The following is a 26,598-nucleotide window of genomic DNA, read 5'->3' on the forward strand; positions in this document are numbered from 1 at the left end:
GGCCTTGTCACTATTTGTATCAGACGAACAAAAGTGCATTGTTTATCACGTTTCGGTCTGATACGTAAAGTCCACGAAGTCTTTTACAAGCACTCGAAGCTTTAAACCGGTGGAACTAATAGTTTGTCAGATTGGCACCGTAAACATACTGAAAACATAGCCATGCAGTACCATGCTCTGAGCTTGGTATTTGGTTTTGTTTTGACAAAGGCTTCGGTTTTCTACACATTGTAGTCTGCGCCAATCTAAACCAATCGTGTAATTTTACAACCAAAAACTCGTTTTTGAAATACAGTAGCCTGTTTGATGACATCAGAATGGTTTCAAATATGATGAAATTGGACTGTTAAAATGTAAATGTTTATTCCTCCATTCTTGTCTCCATTATGTTAGCTATGAAGACTGAAATCGGTTGGGTTGGGTTTGAATTGAATGATAGCATTAGTCCAGTATGCAATTGAATATTAAAAAGCGTGTATGAAGCATAAGCCTATTATCTCATGTTTGAGTATAGAATACGGATTTGTTGACACGTCTTGTGTTTTACACATACATGCGCTTTTACTGCCATATTCAGGCAAAATGATACAACTAAACATTGGCATAGCTGTAGTGTTGTGGGGTAGAATACTGTGGCTCGTATCTGGATGAAAGGAAGGGATATGGTTCCGATAGCTGTGCAGCATATACATGTAAAAAGCGTAGTGGAAAAAACCGTCGTCTGAAGTCTCGGGTTGAATGAGGCTAGGCCAAAACCGTAAAAAAGGCTGGGCTGGCAAAACCGAAACCTAATGAATAACCAATCATTGGCCTGCCGCACTTGAAGCAGATGTGCTTTAAACAATTAGTCAATAGTCAGGTACGCCCAAGCCTTTGAGGAACTGCAAACGCAATACAGGTGTATTCTGGCATTTTCCACATTAAAACAGTGAGGCAGTGAGCAAGACCAAGCAAAACCTGTATATTCAAAGCCTTGAGAGACAAAAGCCAACATTGCGTCATAAGTATGCCTGAAAAATAGAAATGTGTGGTTATGTTCAAAGCATGCAGTCCAAATGCCAGCTGAAAGCATCAGGCTGAAAGACTGCACGTTCGGCCGACTTCAACTATCATAATGGAAATTCCAAACAGAAGCACATGCTAACGACTTCAGACCAGTGTTTTGTCATAATTCAAGGCAAATGTATCAGTTGATGTAAAAATGAAAGCTCAATGTGATGGCTCATATATTGGATCTGCAGATAAAATGCCACCACCCAAACACACTACTATAATACTATGTCATAACCCAATAGATCGTATTCAAATAAAAAGTTACGGTTCGAGTCAATAGTTAGTAGCGGTACAAATATATCCAAGTAACATCATGACGGTAATATTGGCTTCATTAAAGTTTGTCTAACGCAGCCTTATCACTGCAATCACATGCCACTCGCATTTGAAGCATCAATGGTTAGAAATGATCGTAAACAAAGACAAGATAAATATACAAATCATACCAAACCAGATGGATTCTATATATATTGCTAGTGTAAAATCAGATCCAGACAATAATTATACAAAGTACATGACGAGCGTTGTTTGCTTAGAAATAAGGTTTTTAGTCCGTCACCTGTTTTAAACTGAAAAAAAAAACAAACACCTTGACGGAAACACTCGATATAGTTATATTTCCGCATACCAAATCTAAGTGTTGGGCTGCAAGTGTTTACCCCATCATCTCTTTTTCTTGGTCAGTCTCATCAGGTGAGCGCCATAAAGAGTACAAATATCGCACTTGTTTTTGGAAGTCTCATTTTGAAAAAGCCTACTTTTTGAGCGTTGCATTCTTGTCCATTGAGGTATACTGAGTTTTAATCCCTCAGCTGGCTGCATTACACCTGAGCTTCTGTACCGTGCTAAATTATCACAGTTAAACAAGGCAAGTAAATAGTGTTCATCTTCAACAGTAGCAATAGTACAGATTTAAATTTGATTTGCATATGCATATCCAAAGCTGACTTGTTAGCTTGCATTAATTGAGTTGACACGGCACATTCGCCCTTTGGCCATTGTTTTCTGGTTTGACCTATGTACTCGCACAGGATCACCTGTGCTTGTTTGATTAATGGCTGATGCCATTATCTTTGGGAATTATTGCTTGAGAGCATCAGTTTCGATCAAGTGGCTATATGGTTAAACCCCACTGCTGTTTTATCCAAAACTTGCTTTGCCATCTAAGCCAAAGAATAAAATCTAGAAACAAATCAGCTTTATTTGACCATCAATTTGAATCAAAACCTACAACTTATTGAATTTTGGTTTAATAGGACATACTCGGTTACTTCCAAGCTATTTGACACAGGTTTTATTAAAGTACCAAGCAGGGAATATCAAAGTCATTGCACTTTGATCACGTTGCTGTTCTGAAAGCTGACCACACCTGCCAAGTAAAGGTTTGTGAGTATTGTGCAGCTTTGCTCACCTATATTTATCTATAAATTGATTGATTTTGCAGTAGCAAAAATGGCTTGCAACAGATCTATTTACCAAGTAACATTTGCTTCACCCTGTAAACATTGCCGCTTGTATATACCAGCAATTAGGTCACACGCGCTGATTCAAGACACGCTATAAAACCCTTGCTTTATAGCGAATTGCGGCCATTTGAAACACTGGCTTAAATTTAAGACTGTTGACAGTTTTTATTTGTCCAGCCGAGAAATACACCTAGTATCCATTTGTGTAGTGGCAACTAAAATAGCTCGATTTTGTCCGTGACAAAACCTAAGCAAACAAATTTCCTTGCCAATTGCCTCTCTAATCTGTCCTCTAGCTTTGGAAATAGCTTTTTGTTTTAAATAGTTTGCTACATTACTATATTCAATAATCAGCCGTCTTAGCAAGTCTTTAAAAGCCATCGAGTGGAAGTATACACCACACTGCTTACTGACCTCAAATTTTATTTCAGCTTACGGTAGCACCTGTACCCAACTTCCTCGGCATCATTAGTCGACCCTTTAGGTTTACCGGATCCACGAGCCTGCTGAATCGCTATTTCAACCCTCCAGCGTTTGCTCTTCTGATGAGTTATTTATTTACTCTGACTACTCATTATCAATAAGTCATTTCAGCTCGCATATCGCAAATTTCAATCGCACATAATCCGCTGGTTCTTGTTATCGCTTTTTCCAAACTTTATTTTTAATCCAGTCGTAATAACTAGCAAGTAATCCTCGACCCATCTTTTCACCCTCGACAAATATATCATGCGACAACGGCGAGGCCCAACTTGGACTGAGCATGAGCTGATGCTGCTTGCCCGAGCCGCCCATCATACCTACACAACTGGTCCGGAGGGCTGTTTTGAAGACAACTTATATCTCCAGTATCAAGCGTAAGTAATATATTTTGATTTTACCAGCTCCTACATTCCAGCACATGGGCCGATATACCATGCTGCTTGTTTGAGCGCGGCTACATTATTACTGCACCTGTTTTCCCCATTCCCTTGTAATTGTCGCATCTACAGCTCGTTTTAATCAAAAAGTAGTATGATGGCCAATTTACTGGCTGAAGAGGCAGTACTTTAAAACATGCTGGTATACACCCATCAAAATCTCTTGAAGATGAGGGATTTTCAAAAATCGAGCATATTGGTCTAAAATGCTCAAGCATCGCCTCATTCCTAATCCATCAGACTTGCGTGCAGCTAAAACAACAGCAGTCGTTTTAAGGGTTTATTTCCTACTGAGTTGGGTCTTATGCATTCTACCCTGAAGCATGTTGCTGATTGAAGCTGCAGACAGCATGTTATGAACAGCATTTATAATCTCCACCTGATACCACCATTTTTGCTGAATCATACAATGTTTTCGCAACATCCGCTTTTATTGGCTCACGCTACCCACTTGGCTATTTGGCATGGTACTCAAATACCGAAAAGTATTTGCTACCATTTGAAACGATGAATATGATCGGTATTACAGCTGGTCTTGAATATACTTGTGCCAGCCTAGACCTGCATTGCTACTATTGTGATTTTCTATAGCCATGCTCTTTCTGCAATTGCTGCTTCAAAGCACAGTTGGTTCCCAGGTAAACAATACTTGGCCTCATTCAGTTTGGCCATAAGCGCTTCAATTGTTGTCAGTTATTGCAATTGTGTTGGCCCAGCATGGTTTGAGAGATTAGGGTTGTTTCTCGCTCAACCAAGTTTTTAGCTAAACTAAAATTACATGCTTGGCATTGCCAGCACATAGTGAAATAACCGCTGGCCATTCTAGCTGATTTGTATAGAGCAATATTAGGATCCTTTTCCATGAAACAAAGCCACTGGTGTATTGTTTTTTTTACTTGTAGCATTGAGTTGGTTGTCTTGAGTATCGAGTGGATGGTTTTGGATCAACCAACTAGACTACCAAATAGCCAGTAGTGGTGGTGCGGATGAATGCGGATGAAGCTACGATTTCATTGGCTACACATTGCTTTAATCCGAATGTCTTTAGCTGAAGCTTGTTTGGATTACCAAGCAATATAGTGCGGTGTTTGGATGGCTGATCACACCAGCTTGCGCATTTGTTCCGGTATCGCTTTGTTATGCTGATTTCAATTTTACGGCTTATTCGTGTGAAGTGCAACATTATCTTGCAGTCACTGCCTCTGTTTTGTTTTGGAAGACAACGGCTAAACACTTGATGCGCTTTCCTATCAGGGATCGATTGCTTCAATTGACGTTCTCAATTCTTCAAAATACCCATCATGATTTACACGATTGAGCCACTTCTTTTTCTTGGCAGTCGTATACTACAACTAACAAGTCTAGAACTGGATTCATTTATTGTGGTTCAAATATTGAGCTGGACTGCTGTAAACATTTGGTCAGCTGTTTATGCAGAAACAAGTACTGGGGTTTCTTCGCGCTCATCTTTTGAGTTTACAAAACACACGATCTTGACCAGTAAATTTGGTTGCAGTTATTATTCCATGAGACTGGCTGTTTATTAATGTTTTGATTTACGTAAATACGATCAAAAACGCATTACTATGGCTTTGGCTGTATGCTCTAATATTCCAAGTCTTACCCCAATGCATTTTCATATATTGCTGATTTTGTTTACGAGCTTTTTACTAATTCATTGGTTTTAAAATTTATAATTTCTTCTTGGTTGTCGATATTTGCTTCATCAGTGGTCTTGCTTCAAGGATCGTAACCAACTCTGCAGCGCATAATAATGGCAGTCATTCTAGCCCTAACCCCATAGATATATCTATTCCAACAACGGATAGGAGCTGCAAAGCATGCATGGATCGGTGGAACAAACTAAGAGATTCGTTTCGATTCGTGTCTGATTTTGAAAACAACGCCGTGGCCAGACCTCCTGGATTAACAGGATCCTGGTGGGATCTAGACGAGCGGTCTGGTCGAAAGACTGTGCTCACTTTATATCGCAAGGTAAAGCCATGTACTTGCCAACTTTTGATTGCTATACTGCACTTTTTATTAGCTATCTGCATCTCCAACGCATATTAATGAGCTCCAAGAAATAAGCGACAAGATTTTGGCTTTAACCTTGTCATCCCACTCGACTTTTGCGCTGTATATCAACAAATAGTCAAAGTCTGCTGATACTCCTGTTGCTGAATGTATTCTGATATCACCAAGTATTTTATGCTATTGGATGATGTAATTTCGGTTTAATGCTGAAAGCTTAGCTTTGGTCTTGAGCAGCATGATTTGAATGCTTCTCATTTCCAATACTCATTCTTTGAATCTATAATCCTTTTGGCTCGGCCGGAAGGCTTTCAGTAGCCATTGTATCTTTACTTTTTCCCATCAAATTTATGCCTAGAGAAACAATTTGGTTTCAGAAGCTAATGGATGATTTGGCCTGCATCGAGGTCCATCTATACCTACCTTCCAATAGTGGCAAGGTGAAGATAGGTCAGGACATATACTGTCTTGGCCACATGGGTCTTCATTGATGGCTTGAGATGTACGAAATTGTAATGGAAAAGTGGCTTACTGCTTGAGAGCTCAGCCTTTGCCGTGACTTGGTGATTGCTTAGCAAATGATGCATTAAGTACATGGGTTGATATTTGAAAATGTCGAGTGTTGATTCAATCGTAGCAGCACAGCTGGCAATTTTGGCATGCTTGTTTGAAATATGCCGAGCTTTTTACATCTGTGTTTTGGTGATACCATTGGATATCTACTTTGTTTGCATATTGATAGTTGGGTGTGAAATTCTCGGTACTCCAACGATGTTTTCTACATGGCTTGAACTATTTTGAATAGTCAAAAAGATGATTAATTTTACCTTTTAAATGTTTGAGTTGTGCTTTGAAAAACATTGCCCAAAGTTTTGCATTTTGATGCTCTCGATTTTTTTCAAGCTGGCGGCTGGTAAAGCTTCGTTTGCTAACCGGAAGATTGATTATCCATGGCAATATTTCACCTGTGCAACAACAACATCCAGTGTTATCCTTTGCTTTTAGCATTTTTAACGTGGCCGTTCACTTTTTCAACTGCTGATGGTCTAATGTAGTTGGATGCTTTTGAATACCTTGTCCCTTAATTTGAAGTCGTGATGACCGCATCCAATTTTTGTACCTAATCTTTGCCTATTGTCAACTACTGCCATGTTGCTTCTTTTTTGAATACTTGCTCATGCAAATACAGCATATCTGTATTGCCACATTCGTCATTCCCAAACCAAAAGTACTCGAGCTAGCCCTGACTTTTTTGTATTTAAATTACTACATGTATATAGCAATCAATCCCAAAGGCCGTTTTTGATTTCCTTTCGTCTTGGCTACCTGGAATTATATTTTCTTCGTCTGCTAAAAACGCTCAACCGCAACATCAAACGTATCCATCCTCGCATCATCTAACTCCTAATTCTGCCACCAGCTCAGAGGATACATCAATGAAGCAAAAGTCACTTCAGGCTAGTCCACGTCAGCAACATCCAAGCACTCAGTATTCACAGCAGCCTATTCAGACACACTATCAGGAAGCGCATCCCAATCATCATCCGAGCACTCAGCAGTCATTTTCTCACCAGCAATATGATCAGCACCAGAACTATTCTGCTCGTTCGCAGTCGGAGGTACCGTTGGATCGAAAAGATGACAGGTGCATATCACCAAACTTTAATCATCGTACATCTTTCCAAGGATCCAACAACCCATCAATACCACCTAATAGCATGTCCCACTCATCGCGTTCATCATCGTCATCTCCATCAACAGCAAAGGTCGTATCGGGCGCCTTGCCTCCTATTGTTCCAGGGCAAGCTCAGTCTCCCTATGTTGATTCTCGCACACACCCATCGCAACATCTTCACCAAAAACTCCCTTCTCTAGCGGCCCAGATTCAACATTCTGCCGGATCACATTCGCCACGACCCTTGCTATCGTCAGAAAGTTTCTCTGCTCCACATCCGCATCAGACTCGCCATCAACCCTTCCATTCACATCCCTATCCCTATCCACCATCCCATCATCAGTATCCTCAGAACGCACAGCACACTTCGTATCCTCAGCAGCTAGGAAAGCGAATGGCTTTTTCTGCCAGTGCTGGGAATGACTATAATTCTTCTGCATACTCTTCTCACGCTCTGCCGCAGACCAAGTATCAACGAGTAGAAGGTGCATCAGTGCGCCCGTCGTCTACCCAGACATTGCATTATCAGCATCACAATGCACAATCAGATCGGCATCTAGTGGAAGCAGGCATGGGTGCTGCTGGTCCGCTTCATGATACTGCAGCTGTTTCGACTGCATCTTACCAAACCCAAAACTCTCCAAACAATCATTTTAGACGCGCCGAAGCCCAACCACACCATTCTACACCTCGTCATTACAGTTATGCCAATCAGCGCCCAATGGCATATTCTGACGAAGTGTCCGAGGCACATCGTTCGACTCATGGGATGCGTACGCATGTCGTTTCTGGTTTAGCTGCATCAAATTCTGCCATGTCAACTTCGCCTACAGTACCGCCGCTTTCTTCACAGTCGCCGTATTCGTCCGACACACGAACAGAGATTCTAGATCGACTCGAGTCTCATTTGGCGTCTCGCCATGTCAAGTCAGAAGGTTCGTCTCAATCCCATTACACTCTACCAGACAAGTCTAAACTGTACGTACCTACCAACAGCAATCGAACATCTACTTCCCATATACCCGCTACTACTTTACCTTCAAGTACAATACCTGTCCAAAGCGGAAATGGAAAACTGATGCCAGATTCTCTACTATTGGCTGCTTACTCACCAACGTCTACTACCATGCAAGACCTTGTTGGATTGCTAACAGAATGGCGACAAAGTGATGTAGCATTTCAGAATCGTCTGTCTGCTCTAATCGATTCTCTGGATGGATATGCTCAAGGTACAATTGGAGTCAAAAGTGTATCTGTACCCGATACAAACCAATAATAATCGGTCCCGCCATGTTTCCAATATGGCTTAAACTGCATTAATGATTCTATAGTCTATTTAAATTTTTATCCATAAAGTAATTAAACCAATTCAAGAGACAAGTGTTTATTTCCCCACCATTTAAGGAGTGATTGAGAGAATAAAAATTGGATGAAGAGAATGATGTTTGAAAGACAGTTAATAGATTGAGGCGAAACAGGTAGTGTAGTTGCTGAAATGACTGCCAACCAAAAATAGATCTGTCAAATTAAAAGATTAGAAATCTTCATCAGAAGAGTTGAGTGCTTCGCCATCCTTGATCTTTTGGGCGATTCTCTTCTCTTTTGCCTTGAGTTCCTTGCGAGTCAGCTTCCTCTTGCTCTTGACCTTGGTCACGTTGCCAAATGCATCGGTCACTGTTTCTTGCTCCTTGAGCTCAATCTTTTCAACAATCATCTCCTTCTTGGCACCAGTGATGCTGAGGCGGCCATCTACCACGTTCCACTTTTCGGGACACAAGGCATCAGTGAACTCGGCATTGTGAGAAATAATGATAACACCACCACCAAAATCGGTAATAGCACCTGCAAGAGCACCGAGCGAGTCACGATCAAGATAATTGGTCGGCTCGTCAAGAACAAGCATGTGAGGTTGGTTCCACATACAGGCACCCAACACAACCTTGACCTTTTGGCCACCAGAAAGACCACGCATACGCGAATGTGATGCAAACTCGGGATCAAGACCAACATCCTTCAAGTGCTTCTCAACATTAGCTGCTGTAAGGGGACGAGAGTAAGCCCCCTCCTTTGCAGCCTCTTTGTCATCAAATGCCTGGATAATCTTTTCAAAACCCCAGTCTTCAAGCTTCTCACGAGACACCCATTGGTTATCATCGTGGGGCTTGTTGATGAATTTAAGCTCATACTCGTATGAACGCTTGGCCTTACGACGGCCCATAATCGCCTCGATTTGGTACTTTTCGGCTTCAATAACAACGACCTTGAGCATTTGCTTTTGGTCCTCTTCTGTCATTTGACGCGAAGCCTTGGCAAGGAGTTCACGATCCTCACCATACTGGAAACGCCAGCGAATATACTCATTTGGAGTCTTGTCCAAATGCTGTTCAATGTGATGGAAGGCGTGCTGGGCAACGTAGGCAACACGCAGATTAGGATGTTTCCATACTTCACCGCTTTCGGGAATCACTTCTCCGGTAAGAACTTTGATCATGGTAGATTTACCAGCACCGTTGGGACCAATGCAAGCAACACGGGAATTGAGCGAACATTGTAGGGATACGTCTTGCAATGAGGGCTTGGTGGCACCTGGATAGGTAAACTTGATGCGCTGCATCTTAAGAATGGCCTTGTCCTTGGACTTGATGCCTTCGAGGAAACCGGGCTCTGGGAATTTGAAAGAAAACTGGGTGGCAGAAAGCTCATAGTAAGAACGAGCCTCTGGACGCTGCTCCACAAACTTGGATAGATTACCCCTGTATGTCTTGAGTTTACGGTTTTCGTAGTGGATAATATGAGTGCAGACGCGATCAAGGAAACCCGAGTCGTGAGAAACAACGAGCGATGTGACATTAGGAATGTTGTTAAGATAGTCCTCGAGCCATTTGACGTTGCTCACATCCAAATGATTAGTGGGTTCATCAAGAAGCAAAATATCTGCATTTTCAAGCATAGCTCGAGCAAGTTCAAGCTTCATCTTCCAGCCACCAGAAAGGGAGCCGACAGCCTGAGCAAGACGATCTTCGTCGAAACCGACAGATTTGAGGGTATTGCTGACAGCAGTGCTCTCAAACTTTGCATCACTTAGACAAAACTCAAGCACAGATAGATCGGCATCAGATGCCTGCAAGTTATGCTCGACAAAAACAGTTTTGAGTTCGTCTGCAGGTGGGAAACCTTCAAGTTGTCCATTGGCAATGGCGCGCATAAGAGTAGATTTACCAACACCGTTGGGACCGCAAAGACCGTAGACCTTGCCACGAGTAAGACGGAATTTGGTGTTGTTGAGCAAAATCATACCACCATAAGCAAGGGAGAACTCGCAGTTGCAAAGCTCTTCACCCTCGTCAATAACCTCTTCGTTGGACTGCTTTTGGCGCTTCTTGTCCATCTCAACAAAGTGAGCAAGCAATGGCTTGGCAACTTCCTTGGCCTTGGCCTCGCCAATAACGGGACCAATAAAGGGAACGACGGTATGGATAAAGTCGGGCAAATCGAGCACATGAGTGTCGTACATGACATACAAGAGCGATGCAACATAGTCAACAGTGGGCTCGTCAACCTTGTCCTTGGACACGGCAGAGATAGACTTTTTGACCAAGGCAATGGTTTGAGCGTGTTCCTCGGCCAAACGCTTTGCAACAGCTTCTGGATCCTCAATATGAACATCGGCACCACCACCAACACGGATCATGGTAGCACGAGCATTAGTTGAAACGCTACGGAGTTCAGGATCGGCAGCAATCTCAATAATACGATCAAGACCAGGCATGAGTTTGGGCAAAAACTGATGGGCATCTGCAGGGTTCTCGACAAGCTTGCACATATTGTCGATAATCACAGCAGTTTGACGAAGAACTGCAGGTTTGCGCTCGGCAAGACCACGCACAAGCAAAGGAACCATGATGGAGAGAGTTGGGGCTTCAACTTGCTGCACAAAGGTGGTAGAAGCAAGCTTGTAAACACATTCGGGGACCTCCTCGGGACGAGCAATACAGCTGATAAGAGCAGGCAAGAACGGTACAACGTCAATGTTTTCAAGAACACCGCAAACCTGAGTCATGCATTCGTGAGCTGCAACCTTGACCTATTTGTGGTTGTAATAGTACATACCAGTTGAGAAATACAATATCGTATTGCAATAGATTCAAAGAATAAAATAGCGCACGAGTTGGTTTAACCAGACAACGCAGTGCCAAACCATGTTGGCCCAAAAGGCACATTCATGACGGTACAACGTGTCCTTATTACACCAACTTTTGCTGAAAGTCAATAATATACCTCGGGTTTAGTGGCCCACATGGAATCGGATACAGCTGGAATGATCTCGGGCAGACAGCGGGACACTTGAGTGGCCGAGGTCTTTGTGAGGTTTCCAAGAAATTTGAGAGCAGCAATCTTGGTTTGCCATTTCTTTTCGTTGGACAAATTGTTTAGCAAAACAGGCACGAGTAGCTTAACCGAGAAACGTCCAGGAAGAGCCATTAGTGCACTAGCTGCAACTTCGGCAGCCTCACGGACAGAGGCAACCTTGTCACCATAGCCATTAAGGATGGAAGTGAGCTCAGGAACGAGGTATGGCTCAGCAGGGTAGCCAAGTTTGTCAGCAAGCTCCTTGTAAGCAAAAAGTGCACCCTCACGGGCATTAACAGACTTTTTGTTTTCAGTGGCAGTTTTGAGGGATGCAAGAACCCCAGCATCAATGAGGCCGGCAGAGATACCGACGGTCTTGACAAGACCGGCGAGATCACTAGCAGCTGCACGGCGCTCATCGATAGAAGCGGTATCGGATGTAACTTGCTTAATGAGATCGGCAATCTGAGCCTTGGTCATTTTAAAATATTCTGTCTGTTCAGTAACCACGTAGGGAATAAATGGGAATAAAGCAAGACATCAAAACGCAGTGCAGTTCCAAATATGGGCATTTATGTTTATGCATATCGACAACGTTGGAATCCGCATTGGCAAGACAGTAGCATGACCAGTCATAAAAACGGTATATCAATCACCAGATAATTCCAGCAAAAATGCGTGACAAGACCGAAAAATTGACGCACAGCAAGTAGAAACAAAAAATATTGTAATATTAGTACAACTGACAGTCGAAAAGGCAATGGAAAGTGCAGCGGCAAAAACAAACTGTCAAAGTCGTTGTTTGCCCATCTTCCACTTGTGATGAATTCACATTCAACCAAAAAAACCATCACTTCAGATACCAACATGCACTACAAATCAAGGACAAAACATACCTGTGCTGTTGGAGGAAAATAAAAACTATAGGTCGGCAAGCAGTTCGAGTTGTGTCTCGACTTTTAAGAGTTTCACGAGTAAGTCTAAGCCCATTCAAATGCATACCAACCAGCAGTAGTTAGTATCGAACAAAAAGTTGTCAAGGTTACACAAACATGGATTATATCATGCCAGCAGACTATTCACATGATTCAATAAGTGCAATAGTAATAAAACATCATAAAACCGCATTGAGAACAGACAAGTCATTGCTACACTCTCAACACTGGCAAGTGCTTTCAAACAAAAACAAACTATCCAGCCAATATCCTCCGCCCCAATAAAAATAAAAACCTACCAATCCTTTGAAAGAACTTGGTCGTGAAAGGATGCGTAGAGGAAGAGAAAGCTCGAGCGAGTAAATAAAAAAATCTTGAAAAAAATATTTCCTGAGGACGAGTTCAAATCTGAATTTTTAGAATGGCCACGCGGTGTTGCCACGCGGTTGAAGCCAAAAACGCGTCTGTTCGAAACATTGCCACCCAAGTCCAGATTAGGACTCATCGCTTCAATCCCATTCTATCCGGTAAACCCGTGACATCCACCTCTTTCAAAAGTCCTGGTTTCCATTCAATTGTCTTATCCTATTGAATGACGGCTTCAATCACGTCTCAATAAAAGCAACGCTTTTTTATCCATTTGATATCCACTTGATATCCCATGACTTGAAGGATTGTCAACATCACTTGGCTTGTCAATGATGGTTGGATTTGCACGTCTTTCATTTTACGTGAATACGGCTGTAAATGTTGATGAATCAAATCCAAGATTCACTATATGTAATAAGGAAAAGTTGGCATAAAATGTACATGTATAAAACACTCGCATTGACTTTGCTTTGCTTTGGAATAAACAATGATTAAATATCCGCGATGCTTTCCTATTACATCTTGATTAGACACTCAATTTTTGTTTCAAGTACAGTGCCCATCATATGATACACACTACAATCTTAAATCTGCCCCTTTCTTTCGTTTGGCATAACCATGCATTGTACAATCACTAAACCTGAAACCATATTCATTGTAATCTGGATATGGGAACTGTTTTGATGTTGTCAATATAACTTTACTCATATCTTTGTTGTATTCTAATCTCATGTTCGCGCTTGGATTCAAATAGCAATCTCATACAATTATGCATACCAATCACATAATATTTGTATGAGAGTTGAAGAATGATCAAGTACCAAGGATGTGGGATTGATTGCAATGTGAACATTCATTTAGCTTTACACAAAAATGAGTAAAAACAGTGACCAGTAAACTGATCCCCATCATTTCATGAGACTGCGGCTTACTATACACCCCTATTTAGTAGTTGATTTTATGTCAATATGGTAATAAAACTAGTAAATCCATCACATTTATTTCTTAGTTTGTTGAAGGAGCATTGCAGCAAGTGACTGGAGTTGCTGTTGCTGATCTTGTTGTTGCGATTGTACTCCATGGTGAGGTTGCATTTGCAAACTAGATGATGTATGTGGCCTAGAATTTTGTGCGTGTTGCTGACCATGCGGTGGCCGATTCTGCTGATGTTGCGATGGGTTTGGATAACCATAATTTGCCTGCTGATTTGACACTGGCAGCGTCTGAGCTCCAATCACGGAATGTGCTCCAGGTGTTTGCAATGGCTGTCCAATAGCAGTTGGCGTTGCGCCAGGTGTAGCCTGTAGAGAAAGCATGTAACCATACAATATAAACATGAATCCAGTTTACAATCACAATAGATTCGACAAAAATCAAATAAATTACCTGTCCAATTAGTGCAAGTAGATGAGCCAGCTGGCTGGTTGCACCAGGAGTGCCAAGTTGTATACCTGGGGCGGCAGACTGTGATTGTGGGCCTTGTTGCTGAGGTATCACTTGCTGTGGCGGCTGTTGTCTAGATTGCGCCTGCTGCTGTTGTACCTGGCCAAGTAACCGCAGTAAACTCATTGCATCCTGAGATCCACCGGCCATTGGTGCACTGGCATTTTGTGAAGCAGGCCCAGGTGTAGTTACACGTGGTTGAAGCAACTGAGTCAAAGGTGTTTGAGAGGGAGTAGTTCTAGCTGTAGACAAAGACTGGCCATATCCAGATCCGCCTTGTCCCTGCACATTAGTATTTCCCACAAGCGAATCTAGGTCATCCAATTTAAAATATCAACAAAATGATAAGCCTCTATTGTATCACCATTTGCAGAAATCTATCTCAACAATGAATGATACATCTTACCGAGCAGTGAACCTCCAGCTGGTCGTGGAGCTTGTACGTCTCCTCGATCGTAGCCTTGGCCACCATTATATCCACCACTATAACGCGGACCACGTCCAAAATCGTCAGATCTACCACGATCTTCATAATGATAGCTACCGCCACGACCACCTCGGTGACTAGATCCACCACGACCGTGATGCTCAAGGTCACGATCGTATCCGTGCGACAGATTTTGACGTCTAGGATCAGCATGCTGAATAGGCTTCAATGAACTCTCGCTATGTCATGGCAGTATAATGTTAAAAACAAAGTTGAATTTAAATACTAAATCTGCAAGAGCTTGAGAATTAGACAAACTTACTCAATATTGGTAGTGTCCCAAACAATTTTGGCACTAAGGCGTCCGCCTTTAAAAGATGGATTCGCTTCAATATAATCCAGTGCACTATCTGCACTACGCATATCCCAAAACTCGACAAGTGGATCACTAACAAATTACAGTACGTTTATCATGGTGTAAGCATTACATGTGCTATTGAATTAGCAAGTACGCACTCCATTACAAAAGCGCATCGACAATAACAAACTACAAAAATATCTGGCCGATAAAATAGCATACCCATCAGCATCCTCCCGCACTTTCTTAATATCACCAAAACGTGCTAATAGCTCTTGAGCGTCGTGACCATTCAGTTCGCTACGACTATCACGCAAATGAAGTTTAACAGTACCCTGATAAACCAAACCAGTTTCAAAACATCAATATCAACCCATTTCAATCTTAATCACCAGTACAAGCGATTGTAAACCAAAAGTTGACTGTTTAGACATTATGCTACAACTCACTTGATAACTATTTGCTTTACAATCTCCGTTATTTTTTTCCTCGGCTTTGGGTAGCGAATAATGAACATCAATCTAAAATATCAAACATTCAAATACTATCCATAAGTCTACTTATAACTCGATACAATGGTAACTAAAGTAGATGCCATGATCCCACATCCATGTGACGCTTTAAAAAATAAAGTTTTAAACTCGTATTTCTTGCAGTATGTTCAAACACTTTTTACAGATTGACGGGCATCACAGACAAAATAAAATTGCTACTCAATAGCCAACACCTTAACACCAAAAACTATCCATTACCTGACGACCTGCAAACATGGTTTCTTGCAGAGCAACTCTCGCTCTTTCAGCAGCCCGCAAATCATACTATGGTATAAGCGAATATCACCACATTTTTCCATTCAGAGTATAAGGTTTAAATGTATAATATATCGAGTCAGATCGCATTGATATCAGGCAAACCATGCCAATCCAGAATCATCCCAAGCATCCGTATATTGGCGTCGAATTTAACAAAAGCGCAAACGAATGTCATTTACAGTAATGTCCAGTAGATGCCAAACCAAATTTATAGAAAACCAAAATGAATGTCAGATATGCATGTTCAACTAAAGTAAATGAGTAAAAGGAATATCCGTAAAGGAAAATCACACTAATTGGCTTCATCTAGATGTGCACTATAACTAATAACCTATTATTGCATCACTCTGTCCAGTTCCATCTAACTCAATCTATCACTCAATAAAATGGAACATGAACAAAGACAAGGCAATCAAATAACAGCAAAAATGCTATTAGCTGCATAAGCAGTAATACTAAAACTACCTGCATTGAATCTCACTCGGAATAATTTTAAACCCCAATATACACAACAAGAGCAAATAAAATGATCGTGCTGACAAGATGAATGAATAAAAACCAATCAAAATACAAACTAGCAGCATATTCACCACGCACATATGTCACAAATACAATTCCGCGACGAGAAATAAGATCAAAAACCAGCTTGATTTCTCCATATGGCTCAAATACTCGTCTAATGTCCGACTCGGTAGCATCAAATGAAACATTGCGAACAAATAGTGTACGGCATGTGGCTTCTGCAGGACCATCAGATCCACTTTGAGTATGCTGCTGCCCACCCTGATTGTCATACTGCTGCTGGTTCTGCATCAAAGTCTGTTGTTGATACGATGATGGATCTGGATAAGGTTGCTGTCTCCAAGACTGTCCTTGATGATCCTGGTAATGAGCAGTTTGATCATATTGATGGTTATCTAGAGAATCAGCATTATTGTAGTTGTTTGGAGGATAATCGCGAGAATGTTCGTTGTAGCCATTGCCTTCATTTCTGTTTTGACCATAGCCAGCATACGAAGATCCACCTCTGCCACCACCTCGACCACCTAAACAGTAAATATTAGAAACGATAAATGACCAAGCAAAGTGGATACAAGGGTCATGGGAAACCAGCTAATGGACTGAATGAATCTATACAAGATATGGATAGTATTACAATCATATTCACGTCAAATGGAATACTAAATATGAATGTACAGTAAACAGTCAGTCTCATCAAATGACGGAGATTGAATTGCTAAACATTGTTTTTACTCTTTACTTGACTGGTCTTTATACTCATTTTTGTATAAAACTGAACGAATCTTTACATTGCGTGATTGGCATGTTAATTGCATTCCCAAAATTGTTCTTTTCAGCTAAGCTATAAGCTGATCTATGAGATTAGAATACAACAGAATTTGATTGACAACAGTGAATCCAATATTTGGATTGCAACGAATGAATACGATGATCGTACAATGCATGGCTATGCCAAAAGGGAAGAAAGGGCATGTTCAGGATTATGGCTTAATTGTGAGCATCATATTATGGACGTTGTGTTTGAAAGAATTGGGCATGTTTAATTCAATCAATCTGCAGTAGAAAAAACAGAGTATTTAACCATTCTATTTCAAGATAGTACTGCAAGATAGAGCTCCACTTGACGTGAATAAGCCGCAAAACTAGCCATCACAACACATTCCAATTCACAAGTGTATGAATCTTGAAAACTAACAAGAAGGTTATAGCTCATACGGCAATGACATTTCAAATGATCAGCAGCTACAATTCTCTAAACTACACCTAGCATCTCATCAATGTACACTATCATCCAATGCCAAGCAGATCCAAACTGCAATGCAATTGTAGCTATACAACTAAAGAGAAAGAGCAGATGATGCTCAATGGTAGACAAGTGTTGCACATGGGTCTTGACAATAAAAATAAAGTACGGCTGGTTTCCCATAGCCATTCATGCTTGATGGAGAATACCAACGACTTACGGTAATAAGGAGCACCTCTACGAGAGTAGTCACTACCTCCATGGTCTCTTCCACGACCACCACCTCGATTCCCTCCACGGCCATATCTCTCAGGTCCAACCATAATGTATACTCAAGTCAATATATGCAGTGTTTGCTCAATAGCCGACTCAAAAAGACTTGTACAGTTCTACCGCTAACGAGTTGACTCGGATAAGAAAAAGTTTGAATTTACTGGATGATTCCCACTAAACTACAATTATTTATAAAATGAAACACTGAATCAAGGTATCAAAATATATGATAAACAGTCCGTTTCAAGAACGAGTGCCAGTTTACTGGTCATTGTTTTTACTCATTTTTATGTAAAGCTAAATGAATGTTCACATTGCAATCAATCCCACATCCTTGGTACTTGCTCATTCTTTAACTCTCATACAAATATTATGTGATTGCTATTTGAATCCAAGCGTGAACATGAGATTCAAATACAACACAAAGTTGGATTGAGGTCAGTTGAGCTCTATCTGAATTAAAATGAATCTGACAATGTACAATGCATGACTACTAAAAGAGGAAAAATAATTATTGCATGATGGTTGTTGTATCTGGAAAAATTAAAAATGACGATTGAATAAGCAGTCAATTTGTAGTAGAAAGACGACTATTTAACCATTCCAAAGCAAAGTCGGATACAAGCGTTTCGTTCTACGTGAATACAGTTGTAATTCTTCAAACAGCAGCCAATCATGGATTTAAGACTCATGACTTTGGTGGATATGGGACTGACATTAACAGAAGCCGTAGCATCGCTTAATCAGGCAAATGGTGTGATTGAACGAGCTGTTGAGCTACACTTTTCTGGAAATGTCAGACCCAGTCCACTCAAACTCAAACCCATTGATTCCAAATCCACCACTAAGCAGGCAGAACAGTCCCAGAGAGTATGTTTCATTACCAAAGCTTATAAATCAAATAGAATTCATCAACTCATTACTGGATTGGTTTGATTCATGGTTCAATTGTCTAGGTCGCTTATCAATCAAAATGGCTAGGATTTGGATCGAATATATGTATGTTGGATTTTCAGGATTACTTTACAGTTTTGATTCTGAAATACAGTCCATGAATCTGATATTGGTCATACAATCATCTGCCCAAAACAGCATCCCCATCTGCCCATATATTAGAAAGCATTACCGAACAAGATGTCGCAAAAGCAAGAGATTTTCAGATGCAAGTACAATCTAGAGCCAACACTGCATACAGTATTCCTATTGAAACAATCTTGAATTCATACTAGATTCACGTCGATTTGATTTGAAAGTACATTGTAATGCTTCAGTATTGACTATTGCGTCTGTTAAATAGGGCCAAGGAAACCTTTTATACAAATCCATCCATCTCGCAGAAGCTATTCCAGGAAAATAGTATGATCGTACCACCCATCCCTCAAAACCCACATGAGCGAATTCGGATTGCATCAATGTAATGTTTGATTAAAATTATTTTTATACGCACTGGTGCTGATTTATTGTCCTCGATGATGATTTAAAAAGGCCGGTTGGTTTACATGGATTGGTTGGCATGTCTCCATTGAGATGTATCACACAAGCCTTGTATCATTTTCCACCAGTAAGACAAGTTATTTTTGAAGCCGGTTTATTTGACTCGTGGGGTGCAGTATCTGATCAATACGATCCAGCTCTTGATAAAACGTCTGCGTGTAGCTGTAAGTGGTTTAATATTTGAATGCATTGCATTTGGAAATATGGATCGGATTGTATAGGATTCAATGTAAATGTATTAAATTCTATATTTTGGCGTTTGTTATGAATTCAACAATATTGGTAGTACTGATGGAAGTGGAAAAGCTATTCTCTGGGTTGGCGCTATCCAAGCGATCATTCAAAAGCTCTCTATGTGTTGAAAAGGCATTCATTGCATATCGTCGTCTTATGAATCTAGAACTTTCCAAGGATATCTCGGGTATATTGAGATTAAATTGCTTAATGACATGTTTGATTTTTGTCAATTTTTAACTGTTTCTGCTTATGATGCTGTTGCATATAATACGGTACTGTATCTATGATCAAAGACACATGGGCATACTTTTTACATGCATTGGGGGCCGAAGTACATTCACTTCGACGCATGACCCATATCCAAGTGCATCAAGACGAACCTACTCAAACAGGAGAGAGTCTTACTCCATGCATTAATGTTCACCCTGAGCTGGATCTCTACACATCGTAAGTTTCACACAACGCACTGTTTTTGACTAAATTGGTTTTTACCATTGAATTTACAATCCTTGCATTGCACTATAGACTAGACAAGGTACTGGGACTATCTCCCAATCCGAGTGTGGTGCGTGCGTATATATTTTCTCGTGATGAAATGATCAACTCTGGACGGATTATGTCACTCAATTTCCGCTCTCCAGCTGAAAATCAGTCAGAGTGTGTCACTGCACACACAAGGCTATTTATTGATAGATATCTTGGTCGAAATTTTGATTTTGTATCTGGATTAGTGCGTCAGCGTGTTTCTTATGCTTTGGAATTGGAATCGTGTCGTCATCAACTGGACAAGTACAGTCAGAACGAGCTTGACATTATCAAGGTACTTTAACTATTATACTTTTAGCACCAATATATTGGATGCTAATATATGAAATGAGGTAATTAGATAACAGTCGAGTTTTTAAAAAGTCAATCTGATTTGGGATCTGAAGAGCTGATTGCCAATATGGAGGGGATACATGAATCCATACTTCAAACAGTTTTAAAGTTGCAATCCAAAATCAAAGTTCTTGAAAATAATATTGCCAATGTATTTAATATTCCCGAACTTCAACGAGTGCCATTCGAGTGAGTGTTTTTGTTCTGATTTAATTCATCTGATATAAAAGGTTGCTGACTACAATGTTTATACTTTGCTATACAGCATTTATGCAATTTTTGTGTTGGATAACTCCAAGACAGTCGTGTATATTCGAAGATTTTTAACCAAAACATGCTTGGAGACCAACCCAGATTCATGCAATACCACATGGACTCGATTTGCTGATGCTGATACAACCTTGGTTTCAAATGAGCATATTCATACACTGAAGAACATTACTGCAATTTGGTACACCTATGGAGTGGCTTATACGGACGACATTAATGAAACGAGTTCAGTAGTACCAGAATCACTCAAGGTGAGTTTATTTTAAAAAAACCATATTTACAATTGCAACTCACTATTTATATGGTGCTGTTCAATAGTCTTTTGTACAGATTGACAATAATGCATTTGATGTCGAACTACAAGAATGGACTCGATCACATGAAACATCATTTGTTAGTTTAAACCCAACAATTCGAACAGGGCGTGAGTCTAACCCTAAATTGGCAGACATATCTACATTAATGGATGAATGAGAATGTAAAACACATGCTTTTGTTGTTGATACACGATGGATCATACAATAATAGGGTTGTGTATTTTTGAAAATTCAAGCCTCCAAATGTATAGAAATTGAATTTATAAAATATTTTTATTTGGTCAAACCATAAATCTCATAGATCAGCTTACAGCTTAGCTGAAAAGAACAATTTTGGGAATGCAATTAACATGCCAATCACGCAATGTAAAGATTCGTCCAGTTTTATACAAAAATGAGTATAAAGACCAGTCAAGTAAAGAGTAAAAACAATGTTTAGCAATTCAATCTCCGTCATTTGATGAGACTGTTTACTGTACATTCATATTTAGCATTCCATTTGACGCGAACATAAATATTATTTGAATATCAAGTTTTGGGTTGTTCAAACAAAAATATCAAATGGACAAGATTGACCAGCACCAGCAGACCTCGCAGCATGAACAGGAAGATATAACCAAGAAGACCACACCACCCATGAGTACTTTTGAAGATCCTTCTGGCCATCCTCTTCCAAAGAAATCAATCAACCCGCTACTGGGCAAATTCCAAAAGCCAAAGTAAGTCAACTGTCCTTCATTACTGGACATGGCTTGTTATATTGTCCAAGCCTCTAGTTTGAAACTGGATATACTGGCTTTTCATGTGATATAGTTTACCAATGGACTTGCGGTTTCTTATTGAGTTGGTTTTTGAATGTATTATCATCAACGTCTGACAAATAACGAATTCAATAGTTCATGATACAATTGGATTTTATTCTTCATGCCAATAACCTCAATTTCATTCCCTATCTGATGATGTATACCTTATAAAGCCTTATAAGCCATTTCAGTTGTATGCATGCATCTCACTAGGGTTGCATTTGCACAAATGACCCAAAGTATTCTCTTTATTGTCCGAACTTGAATTCCTCTGCTTTGGCATTTGAATTGCATTTAATCGTTATGTTGAATCTTGAAATCATAGCAGTGGTTCCAATACATTCAAGAGCCCAACAGATAATATCATGTCTCCAGCTACACAAAAGGTTGAAGCAAAGCGTCATCGACTTCTTAGCTCGTAAGTCATCGATTAAGATCGTGCTTGAACATCACATAGTGCAGTATGATCATGTGTTGATAGTATATCATTTGTCATATAATAGGATTAAACCAAAATCGCTTAGTGGTCGCTTTGCTGAAGCTGCTGAACCTGTAAATGGAAAAGAAATTTGATGGAGTTCCTCAACGTTGAAAAGCTTATTTCTCTTAACTCATAGCAGTCTATGCTATTTTGTTCGGGTTTGTCTATATCTGGTCTGATGTTTTGTTGCATCAACTTGTGCCTACTCGAATCTTTAACTTTCTATGCCAGATTGACCAATGGCTATTCCATCCACCTTTTTGTTCAACCTCTTTCCATTGATTTGCTTGAATAAATGACACTTGTGTAAGGAAAGTGGGTTCAAAGCAACCTTGTGCATCTTTATCTTTTAATATTGTCACAATGCATGTAGCTTATAAAAGTAATGACATGCTTGATCAGAGCATCAAGTAACTCATCCAACAGATTGTTCTAGTTTGTAGCTCAACTCTCAATAGTGTTCATTTTGATAGCAAGATTTCACATTAGGTTTCTAGATTATTTATCAAAAGTTTGTAATGAGATCATCTAATTGCATAATGGTTGAGTTGTGAATTGAAACAAGTGCAACTTACTTGCGGATGTAGCCAGATACAAAGTCAAAAACCACCAACAAAATACCACCACCAGGACCAAGACGCAGCACCTTGGGCATGAATCCCTTGTACAGAGCACCAACACCTTCCTCTTTAGCAATCGTGGCAATGGCAGGCAATGTCCAGTTGTACTTGAGCGGTGTTGTCATTTGGATTTGAATACGAGTCTTTGCAACATCAAAAGGAGTCTAAAAACGCAATTATTAGTAGATTGTTTTGTACAAGGCAGTATGAAGTCAATTCCTTTAATGGTTACCCACGTTGATCATGGTTCCGACCGTACCACCGAATGCACCAGCAATAAAGTTGTTGAGTAGAATGCCTTCTTTGGACTCGGCCTTTGGTAGATTTGATCGAATTAAGCTAAAAGAAATTTCAAGGTTTTGAAAATCAGAATACTTGAATTTAAAATCTCATTCTATGCACTACATTCAATACATGAACTTACGTAATGACACCAAAGTAACCGCCATTCCAAGTACCATGACGCCACATGGATGCTTCAAGACCACGACCAAAAGTAAGAGCTCCTTCTTCTTTTAAGATCTTGGAAACCACATCGGCACTGCTCTTGTACTTTCCTGCCTGTATAATGGCTTGTTTAACAACCCCATTGACTCAATGTGTTTTCCAAGCATATCAATACATCTAGTCAACACAACTTACATTGCCTTTGTCCTGCATACTATAGCACCATATTGATATTTTACAAAAATTAGTTTGTCACATCACGGTTTAAACTAATATTATAAATCCTACCGAATCTTGATCAGCTCAGGAGTTGTTACAATGAATGCTTCCGTAATACCAGCAGAGACACCAGTCAGCACAGAAAGTCCTTGAGACTCTTTACAGCCAAAATGATGCATAAATAGTTGGCGATAACCATCATTGGCTCCAAACTTGATAGCACGTTTGGGAGCTTCGACCATAATTGGTGGAAGAATACCACGATATAGTGCACCCGCTCTGTATGTGCGATCCATGCATGTCATGAAAAGAATAAGCCATTTGAACAAGTTACATTTCAAATCCAAGAATGAGTTTACCCTTCATTCTTGATGATTTTTTTGAAACAGTCGGCAATTGACTTGTACTCGGAGTTTCCTACTTGGATCTGGAATCTAGTCTTGACGACTGAGTGTTTAACGCATAGATAAAAGTAGATCTTGTTAATGGATTATTCACATAATCATCAAATCAAATTGATCCTAAACTGAATCACCCAAATGCATATACGGTATTCTGCATAAATAGGCAATCTGACAATCACATCATGCTTACCATCAAGAGGATACATTGTGATGATCTCTGTCACACCGGCAATAGCGCCTACATGCACCAATGGGGTCAAATTACAAAAAGGCGTTAGTAATAGTAAACGAGCTGATTGAAATTATTGGTAACAAGTTGCTAATAAGATGATTGACAAAATCTAGAATGCATTACAACAAATAAGCCTTTGCTCAATCCCTGCAGTTCTAGATGGAAAAATACAACAGCCATCATGTTTGAATTGGCAGTTTCTACCAACCCAGTCGAGTGTATCAAACGTAGTAACACATCAACAAGTAACATGACATTAGTTTTTAAGTGATTTACCTGCAAGCAAGCTATAGTGCATGGGCAAAGGAACCTCTTTACCAGGTGCTATAATATCAAATTGATACCAACATAGATCAACGTGGTTAAATTGGGTCAATTCGCATAATTACCAATTGATACTCATGGCTAGTTCAAGTCGCTTATAATATATAACATGAATCAATGGTTGTTTCTTACCAATCTTTGTGGATGCCATTTGGTTGATAATATGTTTTTGCAGTCAAACTGCGCATTCAAATATTTTCCATTGTTGGTTTTCACCCGGAAATTTGTCAGCAAAAGCCAACTGATGCTCAACGAATATATTTAAATCCGCATTAGAATGTATTTAAATCCGCATTATGAATGTGTTTAAATCCGCATTATGAATGCAGTCTATAGACAAGACTCGAGTGGTCGAGTCCGTAATACAACAATATTGAAATGTTTAAATCTGATCAGTGCATTCGAATATACAATAAAATTATTACATCAAGACTCTGCAGTCAGTGTCAGCACACATTGCTTATAAAATACCATTCGAGTCCACCTACAATTAGATATCCAATATTAGATGTATATTTTCCGACTTTTGAAACCCATAATACAACCATATTCACGTAAAATAAAGCACTAAACAAGTCTCGGTATAATAAACAGTCATGTTTGATTGATGCTTATCCTACTCGGATTGTTTTTTAAATTCTTTAGTTTACTGGTCTTGACTCTTGTACAAAAATACAGAACGAATGCTCATCAGTCAATCCCACATTCTTGACACCTCTTTTTTTCCAAAACGAGTAGTATGACATGCAGAGTTGCAATGCTGAGATGGTTCAACTAGAGCGCGAATAAGTCGCAGGTTTAAAACACAAACGTTTCTATAAAGAAACCAATTCTCAAATATTTAATGTTTATTTTGGAATAAAACAGTCATTGCAAGACACAGAAAAGTGTTTCATTTTACGTGAATACATTGTAAATCCATACCATCGACATCTGTTCAATCCATCCTAAACCCACCACTATAAAGCAATGGTAACCATTGGGGTCAGTGTCATGTCCATAGAAGGCGGCGTGACAAAGGATGTTGGTCAGTATATTCAAATAGGACCCTGGACAAGAGCAAGAGATGTCATTCAGATTGCACTAGAGAAGATTCTTGGTTCTGGAGAGATGACTTCTCAATATGCACTCTACGAATCAGAGTTCTTTCGACCAGTTGCTGAACCAACATCTCAAACACATGCTCTTGGTCGTCGACGGTCTCAGGATGTTGTACAACGTATGTATACGATAGTGTCGAGTCTCGGAGTAGAAACCTTGCAATCTAAACTTGATGACCGTTTGATCCACTGTTATAACTTGGCCTAATCTTAATCTTGCTTGTTCTAGGCAGAATTATCCGAGCGTTAGAGCCTGATGAAATCCCACTAGTTGTTCTTGCTGGCTGGCAACTCTCCCCGCCCATGGCAGCAACTTACTCATTCTTTATCAAACCAATTGATCAAGGTGCTACCACATTTGGAACTTTACGGGATGTATGTAAAAGTTTATATTATTATTATAGCTTGCTCCTCTTATAGAGACAACTTTGGCTTGTATCTAATTGGATTTCATCCTATAATATATCTAGGAACAATGTCGCTCGCTTCCCATGGATAGATTGCGCAAACGATTAGCAACCATTGCACAGGATGAGGTGTTTGCTGAAGAAGATTTGTGGGCTCGTCATGCTGCATTGAAGGATGCAATATCTATTCGTATACAACAGTTTCAAACAAAGCAATAATCATGACTGAGCACTTGGCGCTACAGCCGTATTCACATAAATGGGTCAATAAATAAAGGTGCCAAAATACATAATAAACCGCCAGTCTTGTGAAAAGTGTTAATCTTCAAATTGACTGTCAGCATTGTGTCCTAAACCTGTCAAGCTCACTGATTTCTGCTCATTTTTATAAAACAATTGAACAAATGTTTACTTCTAGTTCATTGTATATTTTGGAACAATGACCAAGATAAATGACAAGTGTTTTATTTTACATGAATACGGC

General features: G+C 39.9%; 9 protein-coding genes across 9 annotated transcripts; 5 read left to right on the plus strand and 4 right to left on the minus strand.

The window, feature by feature from the left end:
• Positions 1-5,220: 5,220 nt before the first annotated feature.
• On the minus strand, positions 5,221-6,069 carry BATDEDRAFT_26319 (uncharacterized protein; the record flags this gene model as incomplete). Its single annotated transcript, XM_006680296.1, has 3 exons — positions 5,221-5,496; positions 5,552-5,630; positions 5,897-6,069. 3 exons carry the CDS (start codon positions 6,067-6,069, stop codon positions 5,221-5,223), a joined length of 528 nt encoding a protein of 175 aa, XP_006680359.1.
• An 840-nt stretch (positions 6,070-6,909) lies between these two features.
• On the plus strand, positions 6,910-8,424 carry BATDEDRAFT_90318 (uncharacterized protein; the record flags this gene model as incomplete). The annotated part of the gene is made up of 1 exon (XM_006680434.1): positions 6,910-8,424. The coding sequence occupies one exon, from the start codon at positions 6,910-6,912 to the stop codon at positions 8,422-8,424; it is 1,515 nt and encodes a 504-aa protein (XP_006680497.1).
• Positions 8,425-8,510: 86 nt separating this feature from the next.
• On the minus strand, positions 8,511-12,756 carry BATDEDRAFT_35572 (uncharacterized protein). Its single transcript, XM_006680357.1, has 4 exons — positions 12,733-12,756; positions 12,395-12,478; positions 11,427-11,993; positions 8,511-11,232 (listed from the first exon to the last, which is right to left on the minus strand). The coding sequence occupies exons 3-4, from the start codon at positions 11,976-11,978 to the stop codon at positions 8,683-8,685; spliced, it is 3,102 nt and encodes a 1,033-aa protein (XP_006680420.1). The 5' UTR covers positions 11,979-11,993; positions 12,395-12,478; positions 12,733-12,756; the 3' UTR covers positions 8,511-8,682.
• A 1,028-nt stretch (positions 12,757-13,784) lies between these two features.
• On the minus strand, positions 13,785-17,986 carry BATDEDRAFT_35573 (uncharacterized protein). The gene is made up of 9 exons (XM_006680358.1): positions 17,828-17,986; positions 16,440-16,888; positions 15,783-15,848; positions 15,480-15,551; positions 15,253-15,365; positions 14,995-15,120; positions 14,652-14,911; positions 14,189-14,556; positions 13,785-14,103 (listed from the first exon to the last, which is right to left on the minus strand). The coding sequence occupies exons 1-9, from the start codon at positions 17,928-17,930 to the stop codon at positions 13,801-13,803; spliced, it is 1,860 nt and encodes a 619-aa protein (XP_006680421.1). The 5' UTR covers positions 17,931-17,986; the 3' UTR covers positions 13,785-13,800.
• A 569-nt stretch (positions 17,987-18,555) lies between these two features.
• BATDEDRAFT_90319 (uncharacterized protein) lies at positions 18,556-18,935 on the plus strand (the record flags this gene model as incomplete). The annotated part of the gene is made up of 2 exons (XM_006680435.1): positions 18,556-18,750; positions 18,837-18,935. The coding sequence occupies 2 exons, from the start codon at positions 18,556-18,558 to the stop codon at positions 18,933-18,935; spliced, it is 294 nt and encodes a 97-aa protein (XP_006680498.1).
• Positions 18,936-19,393: 458 nt separating this feature from the next.
• BATDEDRAFT_90320 (uncharacterized protein) lies at positions 19,394-21,234 on the plus strand (the record flags this gene model as incomplete). The annotated part of the gene is made up of 7 exons (XM_006680436.1): positions 19,394-19,538; positions 19,661-19,795; positions 19,905-20,058; positions 20,137-20,431; positions 20,498-20,679; positions 20,756-21,011; positions 21,079-21,234. 7 exons carry the CDS (start codon positions 19,394-19,396, stop codon positions 21,232-21,234), a joined length of 1,323 nt encoding a protein of 440 aa, XP_006680499.1.
• A 412-nt stretch (positions 21,235-21,646) lies between these two features.
• Positions 21,647-22,673, plus strand: BATDEDRAFT_37199 (uncharacterized protein). Its single transcript, XM_006680381.1, has 3 exons — positions 21,647-21,796; positions 22,206-22,298; positions 22,384-22,673. Exons 1-3 carry the CDS (start codon positions 21,714-21,716, stop codon positions 22,451-22,453), a joined length of 246 nt encoding a protein of 81 aa, XP_006680444.1. The 5' UTR covers positions 21,647-21,713; the 3' UTR covers positions 22,454-22,673.
• A 122-nt stretch (positions 22,674-22,795) lies between these two features.
• Positions 22,796-24,758, minus strand: BATDEDRAFT_90092 (uncharacterized protein; the record flags this gene model as incomplete). The annotated part of the gene is made up of 10 exons (XM_006680512.1): positions 22,796-22,854; positions 22,937-23,145; positions 23,218-23,320; positions 23,406-23,542; positions 23,624-23,642; positions 23,717-23,926; positions 24,007-24,094; positions 24,242-24,289; positions 24,560-24,607; positions 24,740-24,758. 10 exons carry the CDS (start codon positions 24,756-24,758, stop codon positions 22,842-22,844), a joined length of 894 nt encoding a protein of 297 aa, XP_006680575.1. The 3' UTR covers positions 22,796-22,841.
• Positions 24,759-25,478: 720 nt separating this feature from the next.
• BATDEDRAFT_90093 (uncharacterized protein) lies at positions 25,479-26,429 on the plus strand. Its single transcript, XM_006680437.1, has 3 exons — positions 25,479-25,826; positions 25,937-26,082; positions 26,178-26,429. Exons 1-3 carry the CDS (start codon positions 25,577-25,579, stop codon positions 26,331-26,333), a joined length of 552 nt encoding a protein of 183 aa, XP_006680500.1. The 5' UTR covers positions 25,479-25,576; the 3' UTR covers positions 26,334-26,429.
• Positions 26,430-26,598: the final 169 nt, after the last annotated feature.

This window comes from Batrachochytrium dendrobatidis (genome assembly GCF_000203795.2).
Source record: "Batrachochytrium dendrobatidis JAM81 unplaced genomic scaffold BATDEscaffold_9, whole genome shotgun sequence".
NCBI lineage: Eukaryota > Fungi > Chytridiomycota > Chytridiomycetes > Rhizophydiales > Batrachochytrium > Batrachochytrium dendrobatidis.

Bases quoted from the DNA above. Each gene is read 5' to 3' on its own strand.
- BATDEDRAFT_35572 (XM_006680357.1), bottom strand. From the start codon at position 11,978: ATGACCAAGGCTCAGATTGCCGATCTCATTAAGCAAGTTACATCCGAT. The intron at 11,233-11,426 runs GTATATTATTGA...AACCACAAATAG, and splicing joins TGTGGGCCACTAAACCCGAG to GTCAAGGTTGCAGCTCACGA.
- BATDEDRAFT_90093 (XM_006680437.1), top strand. From the start codon at position 25,577: ATGGTAACCATTGGGGTCAGTGTCATGTCCATAGAAGGCGGCGTGACA. The intron at 25,827-25,936 runs GTATGTATACGA...TGCTTGTTCTAG, and splicing joins GTCTCAGGATGTTGTACAAC to GCAGAATTATCCGAGCGTTA. The intron at 26,083-26,177 runs GTATGTAAAAGT...TAATATATCTAG, and splicing joins CATTTGGAACTTTACGGGAT to GAACAATGTCGCTCGCTTCC.
- BATDEDRAFT_37199 (XM_006680381.1), top strand. From the start codon at position 21,714: ATGAGTACTTTTGAAGATCCTTCTGGCCATCCTCTTCCAAAGAAATCA. The intron at 21,797-22,205 runs GTAAGTCAACTG...TTGAAATCATAG, and splicing joins GGCAAATTCCAAAAGCCAAA to CAGTGGTTCCAATACATTCA. The intron at 22,299-22,383 runs GTAAGTCATCGA...GTCATATAATAG, and splicing joins CGTCATCGACTTCTTAGCTC to GATTAAACCAAAATCGCTTA.
- BATDEDRAFT_35573 (XM_006680358.1), bottom strand. From the start codon at position 17,930: ATGGTTGGACCTGAGAGATATGGCCGTGGAGGGAATCGAGGTGGTGGT. The intron at 15,366-15,479 runs GTGAGTTGTAGC...TTGGTTTATCAG, and splicing joins GTAAAGCAAATAGTTATCAA to GGTACTGTTAAACTTCATTT. The intron at 14,104-14,188 runs GTAATTTATTTG...CTTTCTCTACAG, and splicing joins TACTTGCACTAATTGGACAG to GCTACACCTGGCGCAACGCC.